Source organism: Coregonus lavaretus (assembly GCF_964263955.1).
Source record: "Coregonus lavaretus genome assembly, chromosome: 3".
Classification (NCBI taxonomy): domain Eukaryota; kingdom Metazoa; phylum Chordata; class Actinopteri; order Salmoniformes; family Salmonidae; genus Coregonus; species Coregonus lavaretus.
Window position 1 is genome coordinate 10,224,200 of NC_139990.1, and position 21,723 is coordinate 10,245,922.

The window sequence follows — 21,723 nt, forward strand, 5'->3', positions numbered from 1 at the left end:
ATCCCATAGAAAATCTGTGGAGGGAGCTGAAGGTTTGAGTTGCCAAACATCAGCCTCGAAACCTTAATGACTTGGAGAAGATCTGCAAAGAGGAGTGGGACAAAATCCCTCCTGAGATGTGTGCAAACCTGGTGGCCAACTACAAGAAACGTCTGACCTCTGTGATTGCCAACAAGGGTTTTGCCACCAAGTACTAAGTCATATTTTGCAGAGGGGTCAAATACTTATTTCCCTCATTAAAATGCAAATCAATTTATAACATTTTTGACATGTGTTTTTCTGGATTTTTGTTGTTGTTATTCTGTCTCTCACTGTTCAAATAAACCTACCATTAAAATTATAGACTGATCATGTCTTTGTCAGTGGGCAAATGTACAAAATCAGCAGGGAATCAAATACTTTTTTCCCTCACTATATATTATATATATATATATATATATATATATATATATATATATATATATATATATATATATATATATATATATATATATATATATATATATATATATATATATATATATATATATATATATATATATATATATATATATATATTCTGGGGGTCTGTATTCCCGAAGTTGTTGACTGTTTTTGTGCTTGCCAGTTAACTAGCAGTTCTCAGCTATTAGCAGCCAATGGCTAGGAGTTTCTAACTGGTGATAAAAACCCATTACTGAATTATTTAATGTAACAAATCAAAAACAAACCTCGTAAACAATTAATTTAGACCCGCCGTTTATTTGAAACCTGTGTTTATTTGAAACCTGTGTTTATTTGCTGAAATCTGTGCCTTTGCCTGGCTATTAAACGTGACAGGCGGCTATTTGAGACTCAGCATTTAATTGACGTTTTACGGTAGTGTAAAACATAACGTGACCAGGCATACCACCACCGAGGCCATCTGTACAAATGAATAACACAGAACTACACAACATCCATAACACAAAGCCATGGAAAATAGAACTCCCACTGAGTAAGAATGTGTGACAGTGAACCTTTAAAAGAGATGTACTGTTGACTCTCTCCCTGGTCTCATCCTGCCCCCATCCCAGTGCCTTATGGGCAGGAGAGAGGGCATGGGAACACAGCTTGGGTGGTACTCCGTCTTCCTGCCTCCTCTGAGCCCTTTGGCTTTAGCAGGGAACAGACACACAAAAGAAGAAGAATCACACTTCTCAGGGCAAGAATTGAGAGGAATATTACCATATAATAAAGCCTGAAAAGGGGCCCTAAACAATAGTAGCTCTAGGGGCATAATAAACAACCGTTTGATATGGCGTTAAACAAACGGGCCCAGGTAGATCTGTTCCAGACAGCCCCATCTCCGGAAGCCCCTGGCTGGAACAGGACACACAGCTGTCTGTTTCCTTTATGGTGTTAGGTGACCAATAGGCTGCTACCTGGCCTGTTGGAAACAAAGGGCTGTGACTACCTGGGGGTTACTATAGGTCACAGGCCCTCCTGGCCTGGCTGCTCTCCCTCGCCACCCCGTTGAAATTCAAAAAGGACCCCTCCTTTATCCCCCACCCCTCTTCTAATGCTGCTCTGGAGTGGTTTCATCTGGGCTCAGAACATGGGCTAGGTTAGCATGTTTGGGTGTCTACAGCATCTGGAACATCCCTCGTAGTAAGAAGTGCAATACTAGGTGGGTGTTTACAAGGTCATGGCCTACATGTTGTAATATACTGTAATAATAATAATAATAATAAGCCATTTAGCAGACGCTTTTATCCAAAGCGACTTACAGTCATGCGTGCATACATTTTTGTGTATGGGTGGTCCCGGGGATCGAACCCACTACCTTGGCGTTACAAGCGCCGTGCTCTACCAGCTGAGCTACAGAGGACCACCGGTACTTTCCTGTACAGGAAAGAGTCACTCAAGTCTAACGATTTCCGTCCTCCTCTTTATTTCTTCCTGGCTCTTCCTGGTCGTTGATGCACACATGGATTTCTCATCTATCCCTGCTTGACCCCCCAACAGTCTAGCCTGTGCAAAGCCTGTACAGAGTGTAACATTGCATTCCAATTCTCTACCCTTGTCCACTTCCTTTAGAAGGAGAAGACCGGTGTAAGAAATATGGGATTAAACTCCCCACATGCTTTTTCTTGGCTCTTCCAGGTCGTTGATGCACACATGATTTCTCATCCATCCCTGCTTGACCTCACAACTTTCTGTGGGTCTGCTGACTCCAGGCTGCCCAGCCAGATTTCTGTCGGCCCAGGGGAGAGGGGGGGGTTAGTAGGCGTGTCCTGAGTCTGGCTCCTGGCTGTGTGTGAGCGCCTCTATCAGGGGAGTCTAGAGTCTGCCCTTGTCAGGCCCTATAGCACACCCCACTGGGAGACAAAGAGCAGGGACAGGGAGGGAGGCTCTGGAAGCAGCACCCCGTTATGAGGTAGACATCCAGGGCAGCAGAGTGAGTGTCTCCCCCTCTCCCACAGTGCTTTGATGTGGACTGTGGTGATGTGGAGGGGTTGTAAACTGGTCTGACTGTCCACTGTGCAGGACGGTGACTGGTGCAGACAGGCTCAAGGCTCTAACTTTAACTCCAACAGCGGCTGGAGGGCAGAAACGCCAGGCTGCATCAGGACAGATAAGCATTACAGTCCAGAGGTGCCCAGACTGCCAACACCATACCAGTCACTACCCTGCCCACACACACACACACACACCATACCAGTCACTACCCTGCCCACACACACACCATACCAGTCACTACCCTGCCCACACACACACCATACCAGTCACTACCCTGCCCACACACACACCATACCAGTCACTACCCTGCCCACACACACACACCATACCAGTCACTACCCTGCCCACACACACACACCAAACCAGTCACTACCCTGCCCACACGCAACATACTGGTCACTACCCAGACACATCTCCTCACTGCTGCCCACTGTCTGTCCAGGTAGAAGGCCAGACAGACAAAACAGCATGGGGTCTCATTAAGCCTGTAGGGAATCTAATATAGGAGAAGAAAACTCTTAACCCCCCACCGGCCCAGTTTAAATACAACAGGGAAGAAGAAAACCTCTTCAGACGTTCACTACAGTCATCTTGATGAAGGGGAAAGAAAACGGTGGCACGGAACGGCTGGTCTCAGACCAAGGGACCGCATGGTAGAGTTACTGTTCACACACACACACAGCGGGCAATGGATGACAGTGGGTGCTCCAACAGTCATCTGTTCTCCGGCTGGAATGTTAAACACTTCATTACATAGCTGGAATAATTCAATTAAAGTGCACCGTAGCCTAGCACGGCCGTAGCTGGGAGGAATATGGGTCATAGCTCCCTTTCTGTGACAACAGATGGAAGATGGAGGAGGAGAAGCAGGAGGGGGAGAGGGATTACTGACTGACTGGGTTTATTAGTGACACATTTCTACTGTTTTAGAGAGAGCAGCACTGTGGAGTTTTAGATTGTCAAATTTCACTTACAGGATTTCACCAATTTCAGTGCATTTCACACACTCATCTCTTGCCTGATTTTTGTGTGTGTTTAAACCTCTTTTCCTGAAATCCTGTCTGTACTTTTTCCTCCAGCGATGTTTTTACTTTTACTGTTGAAAAGCTATATCCCAAGTGCAAACTTCGAGTAGGGCATTCAAGGAGTTTGTCTGATGGGAATTTGTGATGTCATCAGCCCCCCCCCCCCCCCCCCCCCCTTGCTTCGAGGAACAATAGAGAACAAAAGAGGAAAGGCCGACCGACCCCCCCCCCCCGCCCACTTGTGCCATGTCATGACATACCTGGACCACCCATTGAGATGTGCCTTTTTAAGTAAATCAGGTGTTAAATGAGGTGAAAAGGGGACTGGAGTGCCACTTTAAGCTGCTGCTGGTTCACATAGCTAACAACTGTTTTTATTTTTAAAAAATCAGAGTAAACACCTTCTCAAAAGAAGCCAATCACAAATTATAGGGCAATTTGGTGAAACTTTCCCCTTTCTTTGTTCTTCTAACCATCCAGGCATGTAAAATAATTGTTCCAACTTGACTTCTCTCAGTAGTAAGAGAGAAGACAGTCACAGAGCTCTGTCTCCAGAAGAACAAAAAGTCCCTGTTAAATGAAACTAGAAACCTCTGCCTAGTGACTGCACCGCATCAGCCAATGAGAAGTGTCAGTTTCAGAGCTCACATTGCCAGGCTCTAAACAATGTGGTTTGTAGAAGTAACAAATAACACAGCCCAGAGCTGTGTGCTAAAGGTAACTCCCAGTCAACGAACTCTAGTAACCCCAGTCCAGGGACCAGTTTTTCAGTCTCTCAACGGAAACTTCACAACTAGGATGTTAATCAAATAGTTTAACCAATGGAAAGAGAGCAATCAAAATACATTAAAAAAAGTGGGGAAACAAAACACTTTAAATAAACAAGAGAAACATTTAGTTCCAGGCCGAGTGAACTCATGAATCCAACAAGTGCCATTTTGAGGAGAACAAAAGCTGTTTGTAAGCTAATTGCCCTCTGGTTAAGGGGAGAGGGTGTTCCAGATTAATGGATTGTAGAAGGGTAATTAAAAATAACCCAGGCTGAGCCAGGGCGCCTTGGGCAGGAGTCACATATACACACAAGCCCAGAGACCACCACAGCCATCCTTCCTGGCCAGGGAATAATATTATGGGTTCAAACCAGATATGAGGGAAGGCTACTTGAGTTCAGAGAACTTAAAAGGGAGGTTAAACAAGTCTGGGAGGAGGAGGACAGGGACTGTGACAACCATCTTGTCTCCCAAACTAAGCCCACTGGCTGCAATGCTGTGACAACACGAATGGTCTTAACTTCAGTGAAAAACATTTGCCTGGTGGTGAAAATATCTAGAACATTCTGCTTCAGCAGACATGTAAAGACAGACACTTTTGGCAAAGACATCTGGAGTTGGCAGTTCTGGATAATACAAACTGCTCTCCTCAGGTTTAGGGGGAGGACATCAAAACTGTTGAGTTGGAGTTTGGTCGCAAAACAGAAAAACATCTGACCCAAATGCACCCAAATTAAAGTTGTCAAACACTCAATTTTTTTTGCAATTCCTCCTCCATCCCCTCTCTAACTATGATAACTAAATTCACAGTAGATTAAATGTGGACGGCAGATAGATACATTAACAAATAAAATCAACAAGACCCTGTTTCAATTAACTGAGTTCTGAGAGGCAATGCATCCCATCAACTTGTCACGCAACCACAAGAATGCATGCATGTTGCTGCCATTCAAAAACAAAACTGAAGACCTATTAAAGCCCCCATGCAGTCTTTTTAATGTAATTTAAAAAATCACTTTATGTCTAATAAAATCACTGTGTGCGTTTACATTTTGAATAGAACTCCACCAAAATATATTTTTTAATCACTTATTTCCATGAGCCTTCTTTTGCCCTTGAAATGCTTGGTCTGAGTGTGTGGCCGTTAGGAAACAAACTTTAATATATTTTTATACACAGCTCTAATTGACTGATAGCATGGTCTAGAGCCCACCCCCTAATCCAGATGAACAGTCATTGGTCTATTATAATCAGATCACATTGCAATGTCATAAAGTGGGTCAAAAGTTCCCTCTCACCTGAATTTTTTTCTCCAAACAGCTCGTACACAAATATGGCAATTTCAGAGTGTTATTTCATAACACAAAAAAAAGGAAATCACATGAACTGCCCCTTTAAGAATTTCCTTCAATTCAGAACCCAGCATTAGCAGAGTTTACCAGTCAAACTGCCAGGGTTAGGGGCTCCTAGTACCTTCAAGAGATTCTATTTCTATGGGAAAGGCACTAAAAACATTCCTTTTCTCATTCATGGCAGATGAGGTCTGTTAATGGTTGTGCCCTCTGGATAGCTAACCCCCCGACCAACTGTTGAACTGATCAGAATGCTAAACACTGCATAACGAGGGTAAAACATGTTCATTTAGACATGCATGGAACACACAGCACTACCTCCAGGCTAGTGAGGGGTGGCCCACTCAGTAAATGGTGTACTAAGTTTCAACGATAGTTCTAATTCTATTAGAACAGAACTGACATTATGGTAATTATATTTCTATGGGGCCAACTCTGAAACAATGGGAATGTCAAGCAGTTACATAAAAAAGGGACGTGGTTGTGGTTTCAGCAAACAGTTTCTAAACAAATAGGAAGTTTACTACTTCTCTGGAAATACCCACCAAATGCAGAAGTAGATATTAAAACTGCCCATATCTGGTCAGTGCAGTGTACACACCCCAAGGCTGCCTCAAGCCATGGTCAGAGACTGAGTCAGTCTGGGTGTGAACTTTAGATTTTCCAATTCCCAAAAATTTGAGAAAACATCTCTCCTACTGCAAGCCAGTCCGCTGCAGTAGGCAGGCAGGGTGTTTCAAAAGCTACTAGGGCAGAGCGGAGCTGAAAGATGCTGGTATCTCAAAGATACAGGATTAGGATGGGGGTTTGTTTGATGTTCAGAGGACAAGAGGAACCGCAGAAATCGGACCGAATTGAGCCTATGCTACAGATGAGAGCCCTGTGTGTGTACTTATAGAAAGCTTTAAAATGTGGGAACGCGTACGCGTGTGTTACTCAATCTCTTTAGACCCTCCACACACACACGGGTTAAACCTTACAAAGGATCACTGTTTCCTGGGAGTGACTAGCTGCACCTTAGGAATTTACTCCTAGTCTATTATAACACAGAAAACCAGGGATGCCTAAATAGGCAACAGTGAAACAGTAAACACACACTAGCTGATGTCTCCAACACTCAACCTCACAGTTTTAAAAAAAATACATTGAAAAAATACAATTCTAGGATAATGGGATAGCGGCAGGATTTGGTGATATTCTGTAAAATGGCCAAGCTTATGTAAGCAGCTTTTATTTTACTTTATGTGTGCCGAGTCCACCATATGTTATGTAACAGGGCTGAAAGAGGCCGAGAGAAAGGGAAAGAGGCGCGTGTGTGTGTACTGGCACTCTGAGGGCCAAGCTTGTCTGTACTCACTAAGGACATTTCTCTCACACACACACACCCCTGCTACTACCCACAGGTTTTCCTGTACCAGGACAAGAGGTTTTAGGAGTGTGTGTGTGTGTGCCCTATAATGGCCCCTGGGTCAGGTCATCACCCAGCACTGTCACTTGCCAAGAACACTCTGTTCTATTGGTGGATATTAGTTTCTGAGCACGTTCCATAGGTTTATTTTAGTTTCTAAGAGGCGTCCCTCACTGGTAAACTATTCTGTGGTCTCTCTCTCGCTCACCAGCTGACAGTGCAACACTTGAAACTATCAGACCAAGCCCATGGATTAAAATGGAGACTAGAACACATGCAGATCAGAGATAGAGGGACAAGTTGGACACCGTCACGCATTCCACATCTACTTACTAAGATGTTCTGCTCTCACTGGGAGTGTGTACTGGCCTATGAGTTTTTGTCTCCGTGTTTACGAGTGTGTCCATTTCTGCCTGCAAGCCTGTCCATTTGTGGTCTGTGTGACGTGCGGAGGGAGGCAGCAGTAGCCCAAGTAGGGGAAAGGTGAAAGCACAAAGAGGGTTAAGGCATATATTATGACGACATTGTGACGTTTTTATTTGTTTTTGGCTGTTGATGCACACCAGATTTTGGCTAGGCGCCAGCTGAACCGACACATGCGGAAGGGGAACCCTGCCGGCCTCCCGTAGCGATGTTGTTCATCTCGCTCCCTGTCACACACGGAGAGAACAAAGGCCTGTTTTCACCACAGTGAGACACGACCCAGTCACAAATACCACCACTAGAACAGAGACAGACTAGAGAGCACACAGCATGCTAACACAAATATACATCATGAGTTGAGATCACCACACAGGCCTGTTCTCTAGAGAGAGATGCAGAGGAAGTCAAAATGGCCCCTCCTTTCCTAACTGAAAACATGTGAACAGCAAAATGGGTTTACACTGCAAACAGAGCGCCTTTGTAAAATAAATAGACGTACTACAAAGTGTTGCTGTTGTCGTCCCTCGCTCGACGCCGACTGACCAGTCAACAAGTCTAGAGGTGGTTTAAAGCTTTGACCCCGAGCCGTCAGCCATCACTTTACTTGCTTACTACATTTCTCTGTGTGTGTTCACTCAAAAAGCCACTTAAAAAACGCCAAAGTCTATGCAGATTTTAGACTTGGCACTCTCTGGTCTTCATTGGCTTGAACACAATCCAGAGAGAGCGAGAGAGAGATGGGGCCCCTTCATCCTCATCTGGCAGTGACAGCGTGCGGGCGAAAAATAAAATTGTTGAGCCGAGCTCTACCCACCACAACTGTGTGTAACACCTTCGCTACTTTGAATTAGTAACACCCACACATTCCCATCCTCTATACACCCCCCCCCCCCCCCTGTCCCCGGCTCACACACTCTCTCCTCGCCATCTGTTTAAGACCCTCCTAATCTGCCAGAGGTCAGCAGTTGATGAACTGCCATGCATCCTGACGTCCTCCAATAGCAGACACACCAATAGCTGCTGGCCAAGAGGGATAGATCTCAGTTTAATGAACAGCTACTGGCCGACCTTGCCTGGAGAGAGAGCGAGAGGAGCTAACTCCCTCTCCTCTAACAGCATGTTATCAGCTGCCTTCCCTGGCAGACTGACTGGGGTTAGAATCCGCTTTTAATGATACAGTATCTGTCCCACAGCTGTGGAAAGATATCTGATGATACTAACGTGAATACTGCATGCAAAGATGTTTTCCTGCGGCGGGAGGTAGGGTTAGCAATGAGAGCACAGCGCCCTATTAATAACATCAAAAGAGAAGCTCTGAGTTGAGATTCTCTGCTGGTGCATTTCCATATAGGATTTACAACATATTTTTGAGTGAGGACGCATCACACCTTTCTACATACAGGATTTAACCCAGTGTTTACCCAAAAGGCTCAGACTTTTCTGTTTCCATCTACGCGGGCTGGCACCCATGTCATACTGGGCCATGGCGCCGGCGGACCTGCTCTCACTTGGGGCCAAAGCCAGGCAACTGGTACTTTTCAGCTTTCATTTACATGACAATGGCTCACTGAACTTTAACACCCCACAAACCAACTTTTGATTACACCGAGGTTGTTGATTCTGCTCTTCACAAGTCCACACTGTCAGCCCTAGTTATGGAAACCATTTCCCTAGTATAACATAAGGGTGTATACACTAGTGTAACACTGGTGTTGGCCAAAAAGCAGCAGGTGTCCCCCAGAAGGCACCCTATTCCCTATGTAGTGCAGTACTTTTGAATAGGGTCCCATTTGCAATGCAGCCTAAAATTCAGGATGTGTTACTTTGTACTGAGACTTCTAACTAGAGGACCTCTAAAGGGCTGGGAGGAGAGAACTAACTAGACTCCAAAGGTCCTGTTATCCATCAGCCTGAAGTCAGTGTGTCAGGCCTTTTGCTAGAGATACAGTACAGGTCAAAAGTTTGGACACACCTACTCATTCCAGGGTTTTTCTTTATTTTTACTATTTTCTACATTCTAGAATAATAGTGAAGACATCTAAACTATTAAATAACACATATGGAATCATGTAGTAACCAAAAAAGTGTTAAACAAAATTAAAATATATTTTATATTTGAGATTCTTCAAAGTAGCCACCCTTTGCCTTGATGACAGCTTTGCACACTCTTGGCATTCTTTCAACCAGCTTCATAAGGTAGTCACCTGCGTGCCTTGTTAAAAGCCTGTGTGCCTTGTTAAAAGTACATTTGTGGAATTTATTTCCTTCTTAATGCATTTAAGCAAATCAGTTGTGTTGTGACAAGGTACAGAAGATAGCCCTATTTGGTAAAAGACCAAGTCCATATTATGGCAAGAACAGCTCAAATAAGCAAAGAGAAAGACAGTCCATCATTACTTTAAGACATGAAGGTCAGTCAATCCGGAATATGTCAAGAACTTTAAAATGTTCTTCAAGTGCAGTCGCAAAAACCATCAAGCGCTATGATGAAACTGGCTCTCATGAGTACCGCCACAAGAAAGGAAGACCCAGAGTTACCTCTGCTGCAGAGGATAAGTTCATTACAGTTACCAGCCTCAGAAATTGCAGCCCAAATAAATGCTTCAGAGTTCAAGTAACAGACATCTCAAAATCAACTGTTCAGAGGAGACTGCGTGAATCAGGCCTTCATGGAATTGCTGCAAAGAAACCACTACTAAAAGGACACCAATAAGAAGAGACTTGCTTGGGCCAAGAAACACAAGCAACGGACATTAGACCAGTGGAAATCTGTCCTTTGGTCTGGAGAGTCCAAATTTGAGATTTTTGGTTCCAACCGCTGGGTCTTTGTGAGACGCAGACTAGGTGAGCGGATGATCTCTGCATGTGTGGTTCCCACCGTGAAGCATGGAGGAGGTGGTGTGATGGTGACACTGTCAGTGATTTATTTAGAATTCAAGGCACACTTAACGAGTATCGCTACCATAGCATTCTACAGCGATACGCCATCCCATCTGGTTTGCACTTAGTGGGACTATCATTTGTTTTTCAACAGGACAATGACCCAACACACCTCCAGGTTGTGTAAGGGCTATTTGACCAAGAAGGAGAGTGATGGAGTGCTGCATCAGATGACCTGGCCTCCAAAATCATCTCAATTGGGTTGAGGTTGGGTGGTTTGGGATGAGTTGGACCGCACAGTGAAGGAAAAGCAGCCAACAAGTGCTCAGCATATGTGGGAACTCCTTCAAGAGTGTTGGAAAAGCATTCCAGGTGAAGCTAGTTGAGAGAATGCCAAGAGTGTGCAAAGCTGTCATCAAGGCAAAGGGTGGCTACTTTGAAGAATCTAAAATATATTTTTTGTTACTACATGTCTTCACGATTATTCTACAATGTAGAAAATAGTAAAAATAAAGAAACCCTTGAATGAGTAGGTGCGTCATTCTAAAAGAATGGCGCCGGAGGAGATGGCTGCCGTTTTATGGGCTCCTAACCAAATGTGCTATTGTGTGTGTTTTTCTGCGTTATTTGTAACTTATTTTGTACATAATGTCTCTGCCACCGTCTCTTACGACCGAAAAGAGCTTCTGGATATCAGGACAGTGATTACTCACCTTGTTGTGGACGAAGATTATTTATTTAACGAGTCAGACACGAAGGACTTTCTTCAAACACCCGACAAGGCCAAAATCCCCATCATTCACATGAGAAAGATATCTGGGACGTAGGTCGGGGTGCCTTGTAAGGATCCGACGGCGAGTGGGTAATCTGCCTGTACCATCAGTCCTATTAGCCAACATACAATCATTGGATAACAAAATAGACTAACTACGAATACGGATATCCTACCAACGGGACATAAAAAACTGTAATATCTTACGTTTCACCGAGTCGTGGCTGAACGACAACATGGATAACATACAGCTGGTGGGATATACGCTGCATCGGCAAGATAGAACAGCTGCCTCCAGTAAGACAAGGGGTGGTGGTCTGTGTATATTTGTAAACAGCTGGTGCACGAAATCTAATATTAAGCAAGTCTCGAGGTTTTGCTCGCCTGAGGTAGAGTATCTCATGATAAGCTATACACCACACTATTTACCAAGAGAGTTTATCTATATTTTTTCGTAGCTGTTTATTTACCACCACAAACTGATGCTGGCACTAAGACCACACTCAATGAGCTGTATAAGGCCATAAGCAAACAGGAAAACGCTCATCCAGAGGCAGCGCTCCTAGTGGCCGGGGACTTTAATGCAGGGAAACTTAAATCCGTTTTACCTCATTTCTACCAGCATGTTAAATGTGCAACCAGAGGGGGAAAAAAACTCTAGATCACCTTTACTCCACACACAGAGACGCATACAAAGCTCTCCCTCGCACTCCATTTGGCAAATCTGACCATAACTCTATCCTCCTGATTCCTGCTTACAAGCAAAAACTAAAGCAGGAAGCACCAGTGACTCTGTCAATAAAGAAGTGGTCAGATGACGCAGATGCTAAGCTACAGGACTGTTTTGCTAGCACAGACTGGAATATGTTCCGGGATTCTTCCGATGGCATTGAGGAGAACACCACATCAGTCACTAGCTTCATCAATAAGTGCATCGATGACGTCATCCCCACAGTGACTGTACGTACATACCCCAACCAGAAGCAATGGATTACAGGCAACATCCACACTGAGCTAAAGGGTAGAGCTGCCGCGTTCAAGGAGCGGGACTCTAACCCGGACGCTTGTAAGAAATCCCACTATGCCCTCTGACAAACCATCAAACAGGCAAATCTTCAATACAGGACTAAGATTGAATCATACTACACCGGCTCCGACGCTCGTTGGATGTGGCAGGGCTTGCAAACTTTTACAGACTACGAAGGGAAGCACAGCAGTGAGCTGCCCAGTGACACGAGCCTACCAGACAAGCTAAATTACTTCTATGCTCGCTTCAAGGCAAGCATCACTGAAGTATGCATGAGAGCATCAGCTGTTCCGGACGACTGTGTGATCACGCTCTCCGTAGCCGATGAGTAAGAACCTTAAACATGTCAACATTCACAAGGCCGTAGGGACAGATGGATTACCAGGACGTGTACTCCGAGCATGCGCTGACCAACTGGCAAGTGTCTTCACTGAGATTTTCAAACTGTCCCTGAAGGAGTCTGTAATACCAACATGTTTCAAGCAGACCACCATAGTAACTGTGCCCAAGAACACTAAGGTAACCTGCCTAAATGACTACCGACCCGTAGCACTCACATCTGTAGCCATGACGTGCTTTGAAAGGCTGGTCATGGCTCACATCAACACCATTATCCCAGAAACCCTAGACCACTCCAATTTGCATATCGCCCTAACAGATCCACAGATGACGCAATCTCTATTGCACTCCACACTGCCCTTTCCCACCTGGACAAAAGGAACACCTACGTGAGAATGCTATTCATTGACTAGAGCTCAGCATTCAACACCATAGTGCCCTCAAAGCTCATCACTAAGCTAAGGACCCTAGGACTAAACACCTCCCTCTGCAACTGGATCCTGGACTTCCCGATGGGCCGCCCCCAGGTGGTAAGGCTAGGTAACAACACGGGGGCCCCTCAGGGGTGCGTGCTCAGTCCCCTCCTGTACTCCCTGTTCAGCCATGACTGCATGGCCAGGCACGACTCCAACACCATCATTAAGTTTGCCGATGACACAACAGCGGTAGGCCTGATCACCAACAACGATGAGACAGCCTGAGGGGAGGTCGTCAGAGACCTGGCCATGTGGTGCCAGGATAACAACCTCTCCCTCAACATGATCAAGACAAAGGAGAGGATTGTGGACTACAGGAAAAAGAGGACCGAGCACGCCCCCATTCTCATCGACAGGGCTGTAGAGGAGCAACAAACTATCATGGTCCAAACACACCAAGGCAGTCGTGAAGAGGGCACGACAAAGCCTATTCCCCCTCAGGAGACAGAAAAGATTTGGCATGGGTCCTCAGATCCTTAAAAAGTTCTACAGCTGCACCATCGAGAGCATCCTGACTGGTTGCATCACCACCTGGTATGGCAACTGCTCGGCCTCCGACCGCAAGGCACTACAGAGGGTAGTGCGTATGGCCCAGTACATCACTGGGGCCAAACTTCCTGCCATCCAGGACCTCTATACCAGGCGGTGTCAGAGGAAGGCCCTGAAAATTGTCAAAGACTCCAGCCACCCTAGTCATAGACTGTTCTCTCTGCTACTGTACGGCAAGCGGTACCGGATCGTCAAGTCTAAGTCCAAAAGGCTTCTTAACAGCTTCTACCCCCAAGTATGAAAAAAGTATGCACTCACTAAGTCGCTCTGGATAAGAGCGTCTGCTAAATGACTAAAATGTAAGCCATAAGACTCCTGAACAGCTAATCAAATGGCTACCAGGACTATTTGCATTGTTCCCCCCACCCCCTCTTTTACGCTGCTGCTACTCTCTGTTTATTATCTATGCATAGTCACTTTAACTCTACCTACATGTACATATTACCTCAACTAACCTGTGCCCCCACACACTGACTGTACCAGTACCCCCTGTTTATAGCCTCGCTACTGTTATTTTACTGCTGCTCTTTAATTATTTTTTACTTAACACTTATTTTTCTTAAAACTGCATTGTTGGTTAAGGGCTTGTTGTATTCGGCGCATGTGAGAAATAAAATTTGATTTGAGTCCAAACTGTTGACTAGTACTGTACGTTTCAACACGTTTTTAGAAGAATGGGCAATTTCTTCACTGGTTGATTTATATTACGCTCTTTGTGTAACAGAGGAAGAATCCTGAACGATTAAAAAAAATTAGGCTGACAACACGGAGCTAAGTGAGCATATTATATGAGAAAACTACACTAAATAAAGCCTTTTACATTGGTGTCTGAAAAAACTAAGTTCTTTCAATCCATGCATTTTTTTTTACAGCGTTTGTAGTAAAAAGCACTTTTAACATCTAAACAAAGTCACAACTGTGAGACGTGCCTTTGAGACTGTAAAAAGCCAATTGAAAAGCCAAGAAACAAATGCAAAAGCACAACATCAACAAAAGTCTTAATAAGGACACTTCTCCTTGAATGAGGAAAAAGTCTATGAAAGACAAAAGAAACCGAAGTGACCACACTTCTCCTTCATTCGTCTGAATGAGAGCCAGCAGGGGAGGTCTGGAGGAGGGCTGTGTAGCTCTCAGCAGGCAGGGCCAGGCAGAGAGACCCTGGGGCAGCAGTAAAGGAGTCTGGAACCTCTACAGAGATCACATTTCATGGCTGCCTCCCGCCCGGCTCCGCTTGGCGCCACAATGACCTGTAGTAACCCTGTGTGCTGCGTGGTTACTGTAGGTCGTTTCACTGTACAGCCGAATCAGGAAGTCACAACTAACTTCACAGGCTACAGTACTGACTGATCTGGTTGTTTCTCTTACCCCCTCCTCCTCGTGGAGGAATCTGAACGGTTGAGTTAGAGATTATGTTGTAATATGAATATTTTGTAAGTAACGTGCCCTAGGTTTTTCTCTCTCCGTTTTTCATCTTAACAAGATGATGCAGGGATGGAAGAGAATGACTATTGTAATGAGATGGTTAAATATGCATATGCTCATGATGTGGTGTTGAGTTTTGTCTGTGTGCGAGAGAGAATATCCATACCTAGTCTGTTCCTGGAGTATGAGATGTGGTTCCACAAAGAACTTGACTCTAAGCCGGAGTCTGCAGGGAGTCAGATTGTCCATCTGCTGACAGATTCTGTTCCTCAGGTTGAGCCACAGGTTCTCTCCCTTACTGCCTGAGAACTGCAGGCCAAAGTAGTCCACCTCTATGATTCCCAACTTCCTACACACCTTTGGAATAAAGAAGTCAGTTATGGAGAAACACACAAAAAACATGTAAGAACCAAAGTCACACCACAAATAAAAGCCAAAGTAGCCTAAACCCAAGGCGCAGGAAAAAAATAAGATATTTACAGTTTGTGTCAGCCTAGAAGCTTATGGAGAATCTTCAAGAAAATATGAGACAGTTTAGCATGTTTCTTTATTACTGTTTTTGCATTTGCAATTGACTCTGGGGCTCATATACCTCAATATCAAGGCAGTAAAGCCGGTGGGAGCAGTTGGTGGAAAATACATTGGGATATTTTTCCCGCGGTAATAAACATCACGAGCACATCCCACGCGCCTCTCTCCAGCAGCAGGGAAGGAACGGAGTTATGTAACATCAAGTGTAGCCTAAATCCAGAGGGGACCGAGGGTGAGATAACTATACCACTCAAAATACATGTCAACGCCCTGTGCATATGAGATAGGGGCTTAGAACGAATAGGCCCTCTGACAAATTGACGTTTACGGATTGATGACTAGGCCTCCATCATTGGCACCATAAAGTTTTGTGCACATGATAATTACATGATAATTGATCTAACGACATGAGTATTTATTAACTCTAAAAACTGATTGTTGAAATGTGATAGGCTACTATTGGATATTCAATGTTGATTAAGTCAACAGTAGGCTATTTCCGTGAGAACACCCATTGAAGCTACACAACATTGCTAAGCATGCACAGGGACCAACATGAACTGAAGTAACCTTGGCCTGACAAAGCCATATACTTTCCTCGCGACTAGACTACCAGGAAGCAACTCACTCCGATAGTACCTTCATACACATTTAGAAAATCACCAACTTTGTAGGCTCTTTCTTTGTTACGAAAAATGTAGCCAACTTATTTCCGATCAAAGCAACATTGTTGCATGATAAAAAAAAAAACATTGTAAAGTGGTTATCCCACTGGCTATAAGGTGAATGCACCAATTTGTAAGTCGCTCTGGATAAGAGCGTCTGCTAAATGACGTAAATGTAAATAGAGGAAGCACATGTATCGCTGTGTGTGACAATGTAGCATACATATCCAGTGACAGACAATGCTTTTTAGAGAGAACTGACGCTGGCGACAGAAAATCTAACAATAAACAGGAACTTTGAACATCAAAATGTGGATTTCTCATCTCGGCAACAAAAAACACGTTCATGCTGCCAAAGTGTTGCGTTTTAATAAAACAAAAATTGCACTTGCAAGACAATTTTCACTGGAATTCGACACAAATGTAGCTATAGCCTACAAATAACGTATAACAACCTAAAAACAGAAAAATACCGAAAGGGAGAATTAAAATCAGTATCCACCTTATTCAGACAGTCTTCACCATTCGCCTTCGAATCAACTTCCACTTCCATAACCACCGAATCCGGACGGGTAACATGGCAAAGCATTTTGGCTGTCTAATATTTTATATTTGGTCTATACCTCTCTTTTAAAATAACACAACCACGGTATTCCTCTTTTGAGACCCTACATCAAACCTTCGTCCACTTTCCAAACCCTCTCACTTCGTGTGGCAGCCAAACACTCCCTACCAGCTGTAGGCTATATCAATGAATTGCTATGCAAAGCACTGCCTACTCCGAAGCAGCCACTGACAATGAGTTTAGCATATTCGCAGCCACGAGCCTTCCACCCGCGAGCCCCGTTATATCCATACGGCCAGTGCAATCCGGAATCCTTGGGACGTCCCTACCCTAAACCCTAATCCAGGGGTGTCAAACCGGGGGGGGGGGGGCGGGGGGGGGGGCAACTCAAAATACTTAAAAATAACTACAACGAAATCGAAACTGTATAAAAATGATAATGGACCTATATTCATACACTTTATTGACTGTACAGCCCACTAATAATCACAAGACAGTCAGGGAACATAGACATTTCAAAAAATTATGGATAGAGGATTAATTTTTGCAAATATTGAGTCAAGGAAATATTTTAAAAATTCAGTGCGGCCCTCCAGACCTCGTTGAAGACCGAATGCGGCCCCCAGGTCAAAGTGAGTTAAACACCCCTGCCCTGCCCTAACCTAATCATAACCATAACCCTTACCTTACCTAACCCTAACCTTAACCCTTACCTTAACCATTTACATTTCAATGGGGTAGGGACATCCCAAGGATTCTGAATAGCACAGGCCATATTCAAACGAGACTGTCTCGTGGTACAATGCATGATGAGGACAACAAAGGCGCCCCCTTCTGGGGTTTTCTCCAGAGTGTGCAGCTCGTTGGACCTCCCATAAGTCTATGGAACCTTCACCTGCTTGGTAAGAGTTGACCATCCATGGAAATATCTGGCATAGAGTTGCTCTGAGTAAGTTGAGAGCTGCATATGAATTAATAATGTATTGAAATAGGCTACTGATCAGAAATAGCAGCAGTAAAGGACTATGTGCACCCCAACCATTTATTTATGTGCTTACTTTCACAAGCATCTTAATGTTTAATGCCAAAAGCTCCCATTGTTATTGCCTAATACACTCCCTTGCCTTGTGCCCAGTGAGCAAAGTATATTCCTGTACGTTGGCTAGAGCTAGGTATACGCCTACTACCTGTCTCTATGTTACTGACATTCAGTAGCCTACTGTGTAAGTCAGACAAGCATTGCAAGCATGTGCAGAATGAGACGTGGATAAATCATTTGACAGGTAGACTGGTTGAGCACCAAACATGTGGTTGTTTCTGAGGTTTCCCCAGTTATACAGTGGGGAAAAAAAGTATTTAGTCAGCCACCAATTGTGCAAGTTCTCCCACTTAAAAAGATGAGAGAGGCCTGTAATTTTCATCATAGGTACACGTCAACTATGACAGACAAATTGAGGGAAAATAATGCAGAAAATCACATTGTAGGATTTTTAATGAATTTATTTGCAAATTATGGTGGAAAATAAGTATTTGGTCACCTACAAACAAGCAAGATTTCTGGCTCTCACAGACCTGTAACTTCTTCTTTAAGAGGCTCCTCTGTCCTCCACTCGTTACCTGTATTAATGGCACCTGTTTGAACTTGTTATCAGTATAAAAGACACCTGTCCACAACCTCAAACAGTCACACTCCAAACTCCACTATGGCCAAGACCAAAGAGCTGTCAAAGGACACCAGAAACAAAATTGTAGACCTGCACCAGGCTGGGAAGACTGAATCTGCAATAGGTAAGCAGCTTGGTTTGAAGAAATCAACTGTGGGAGCAATTATTAGGAAATGGAAGACATACAAGACCACTGATAATCTCCCTCGATCTGGGGCTCCACGCAAGATCTCACCCCGTGGGGTCAAAATGATCACAAGAACGGTGAGCAAAAATCCCAGAACCACACAGGGGGACCTAGTGAATGACCTGCAGAGAGCTGGGACCAAAGTAACAAAGCCTACCATCAGTAACACACTACGCCGCCAGGGACTCAAATCCTGCAGTGCCAGACGTGTCCCCCTGCTTAAGCCAGTACATGTCCAGGCCCGTCTGAAGTTTGCTAGAGTGCATTTGGATGATCCAGAAGAGGATTGGGAGAATGTCATATGGTCAAATGAAACCAAAATAGAACTTTTTGGTAAAAACTCAACTCGTCGTGTTTGGAGGACAAAGAATGCTGAGTTACATCCAAAGAACACCATACCTACTGTGAAGCATGGGGGTGGAAACATCATGCTTTGGGGCTGTTTTTCTGCAAAGGGACCAGGACGACTGATCCGTGTAAAGGAAAGAATGAATGGGGCCATGTATCGTGAGATTTTGAGTGAAAACCTCCTTCCATCAGCAAGGGCATTGAAGATGAAACGTGGCTGGGTCTTTCAGCATGACAATGATCCCAAACACACCGCCCGGGCAACGAAGGAGTGGCTTCGTAAGAAGCATTTCAAGGTCCTGGAGTGGCCTAGCCAGTCTCCAGATCTCAACCCCATAGAAAATCTTTGGAGGGAGTTGAAAGTCCGTGTTGCCCAGCGACAGCCCCAAAACATCACTGCTCTAGAGGAGATCTGCATGGAGGAATGGGCCAAAATACCAGCAACAGTGTGTGAAAACCTTGTGAAGACTTACAGAAAACGTTTGACCTGTGTCATTGCCAACAAAGGGTATATAACAAAGTATTGAGAAACTTTTGTTATTGACCAAATACTTATTTTCCACCATAATTTGCAAATAAATTCATAAAAAATCCTACAATGTGCTTTTCTGGATTTTTTTCCTCATTTTGTCTGTTATAGTTGACATGTACCTATGATGAAAATTACAGGCCTCTCTCATCTTTTTAAGTGGGAGAACTTGCACAATTGGTGGCTGACTAAAATCTTTTTTCCCCACTGTATTCGCTCCCTACCTATTGGTCAAATTCACCTTTCTGCAACCGCTCTTAATTACGTCTTGTGATCTTCACAAGTAAGATCTGATAAAGAAAGGTGAGCATTTTTTCTTTGTGTCTGTAAAGCTCCCATGATGACAGGCGCTTGTCTTTTCATGACAGACAGGCGCTATAATATGGAAACTCATCATCCAGTTATTGGATGGTTATAATGAAATGCAGTCTTTCCCACAGAGAAACACAAGCCCTATATTCACATGTTGACATGCTTGAAATCAGTAGAAAGAAACGCATCAGTGCTTGTGTGTGTGTGTGTGTGTGTGTGTGTGTGTGTGTGTGTGTGTGTGTGTGTGTGTGTGTGTGTGTGTGTGTGTGTGTGATTATAGGAGGTGACTCTGTCAACGACCTCCATCCATACTGACATAAAAATACAATTTGAGTCCGTCAAAGCTGCATGCCAGATGCAAATTAAATATTTATTATTTCCTATTTTTTTTCACCCATTTAAATACTTTTGTAAGTCAAATTGCTACAATTTACACAGAAAGAGACATTTGCCACAACGTCCTCCATATATATATTGCTTTGCAAATAAATGACTGTGTGTGACAATGACTGTATAAATTGGCTCAGTTCTACTGACTTGAAAATAGGATAACAGGAGAAATGTAATATGGATTTAGACATATGAAAGCCTAGCTGAGAGCAGGGTTGGGCTCAATTCGAATTGAAGGCAGTCAATTCAGTAAGAAAACTAAATTTATAATTCCAATGGCTTCTTAATAAACTGAAAAGTAGATATTTATTTCAAAAGTTTTAACATTTCTGAATGTTAAATTCAAATAACTTCCTGAACTGACTGCCTTCAATTCGAATTGAGCCCAACCCTGACTGAGAGTGAGTGACACATCCCAGCTTCCTGAACTGTGTTGTCAGTGTATAAGTGTGGTGTTCAGTTCAGCCAACTGACCGACCTCCTGCACCCTGTCAAAGGACATCAGGGAGCTGGGGCTGGGCTACCCATCGAGTCTGCCGGTCAGAAACTATCAGTGTTCACTCCTGATGCAGCTAGTCTAGTGCTGTGTTTCACCTCAATGGATTGCAAATCATATACAGAAAATCTCTTTTGATTTGAAAGGTAAAATGCAGAGAAGATCATTCTTCATCTGTTGGGCTGCCTGCATCCCAAATGGCACCTATTCCCTATTTAGTTCACCACTTTTGACCAGGGCCCATGGGGCTCAGGTCAAAAGTAGTGCACTATATATGGAATAGGGTGCCATTTGGGACGCAGACTTGGTCTCATTCAGATGAGTGGCTATCCAACACCACCACATGATAGAAGAGAAGAAAGCGGATTTGGGAAGTGAACTGTAGATCACAGTGTCCCAGACAGACAGACCCTCACACTGACACCACCAGGGACACACACACACATTTTTACATTGACATTTTAGTCATTTAGCAGACGCTCTTATCCAGAGCCACTTACAGTTAGTGAGTGCATACATTTTCATACTGGCCACTCATGGGAATCGAAGCCACAACCCTGGTGTTGCAAGCGCCATGCTCTACCAACTGAGCTACACACACACACACACACACACACACACACACACACACACACACACACACACACACACACACACACACACACACACACACACACACACACACACACACACACACACACACACACACACACACACACACACACACACACACACACACACACACACACACACACACACACACACACACACACACACACACACACACACACCTGAAGCCTCAACACAGTTTATTCTCCTGTTCTCCCTCAGGGACATGACGAGGATGTTTGCCAGTGAGACATATTGCCATGTCATCGTCAGCAGCGTCAACGTTTACCGTGACTACATCCCTTTCAATTATGTGTTCAGATTACCCCGAGGCATCCGAGGCACTGGAGTTATCTTGGCTTGATATACACTACTCACATAGTTTTTTTCTGTTTTAACTCTCAGGAAGAGCTCTCTGTGCACCTGGCTGCAACATCAGTGTAAAACAAGATAGGCTCTTATTGTGATGAGTTATATAGTCCAGTGATGCAGAAGCCACAGGC

The 21,723-nt window shown here is 44.2% G+C and overlaps 1 protein-coding gene across 1 annotated transcript in view; it reads right to left on the reverse strand.

Annotated features, from left to right (window-relative positions):
• The window catches only part of LOC311121317 (E3 ubiquitin-protein ligase MYLIP-A-like), a 43,807-nt gene extending 26,907 nt beyond the window's left edge, over nucleotides 1–16,900 (reverse strand). Inside the window, exons 1-2 of the mRNA XM_084157946.1 lie at nucleotides 16,623–16,900; nucleotides 15,091–15,281 (exon numbers count right to left, since the gene is read on the reverse strand). Of these exons, the coding sequence (XP_084014072.1) occupies nucleotides 15,091–15,281; nucleotides 16,623–16,709 (278 nt within the window). The 5' untranslated portion in view covers nucleotides 16,710–16,900. The remainder of the gene's footprint in view (nucleotides 1–15,090; nucleotides 15,282–16,622) is intronic.
• Nucleotides 16,901–21,723: the final 4,823 nt, after the last annotated feature.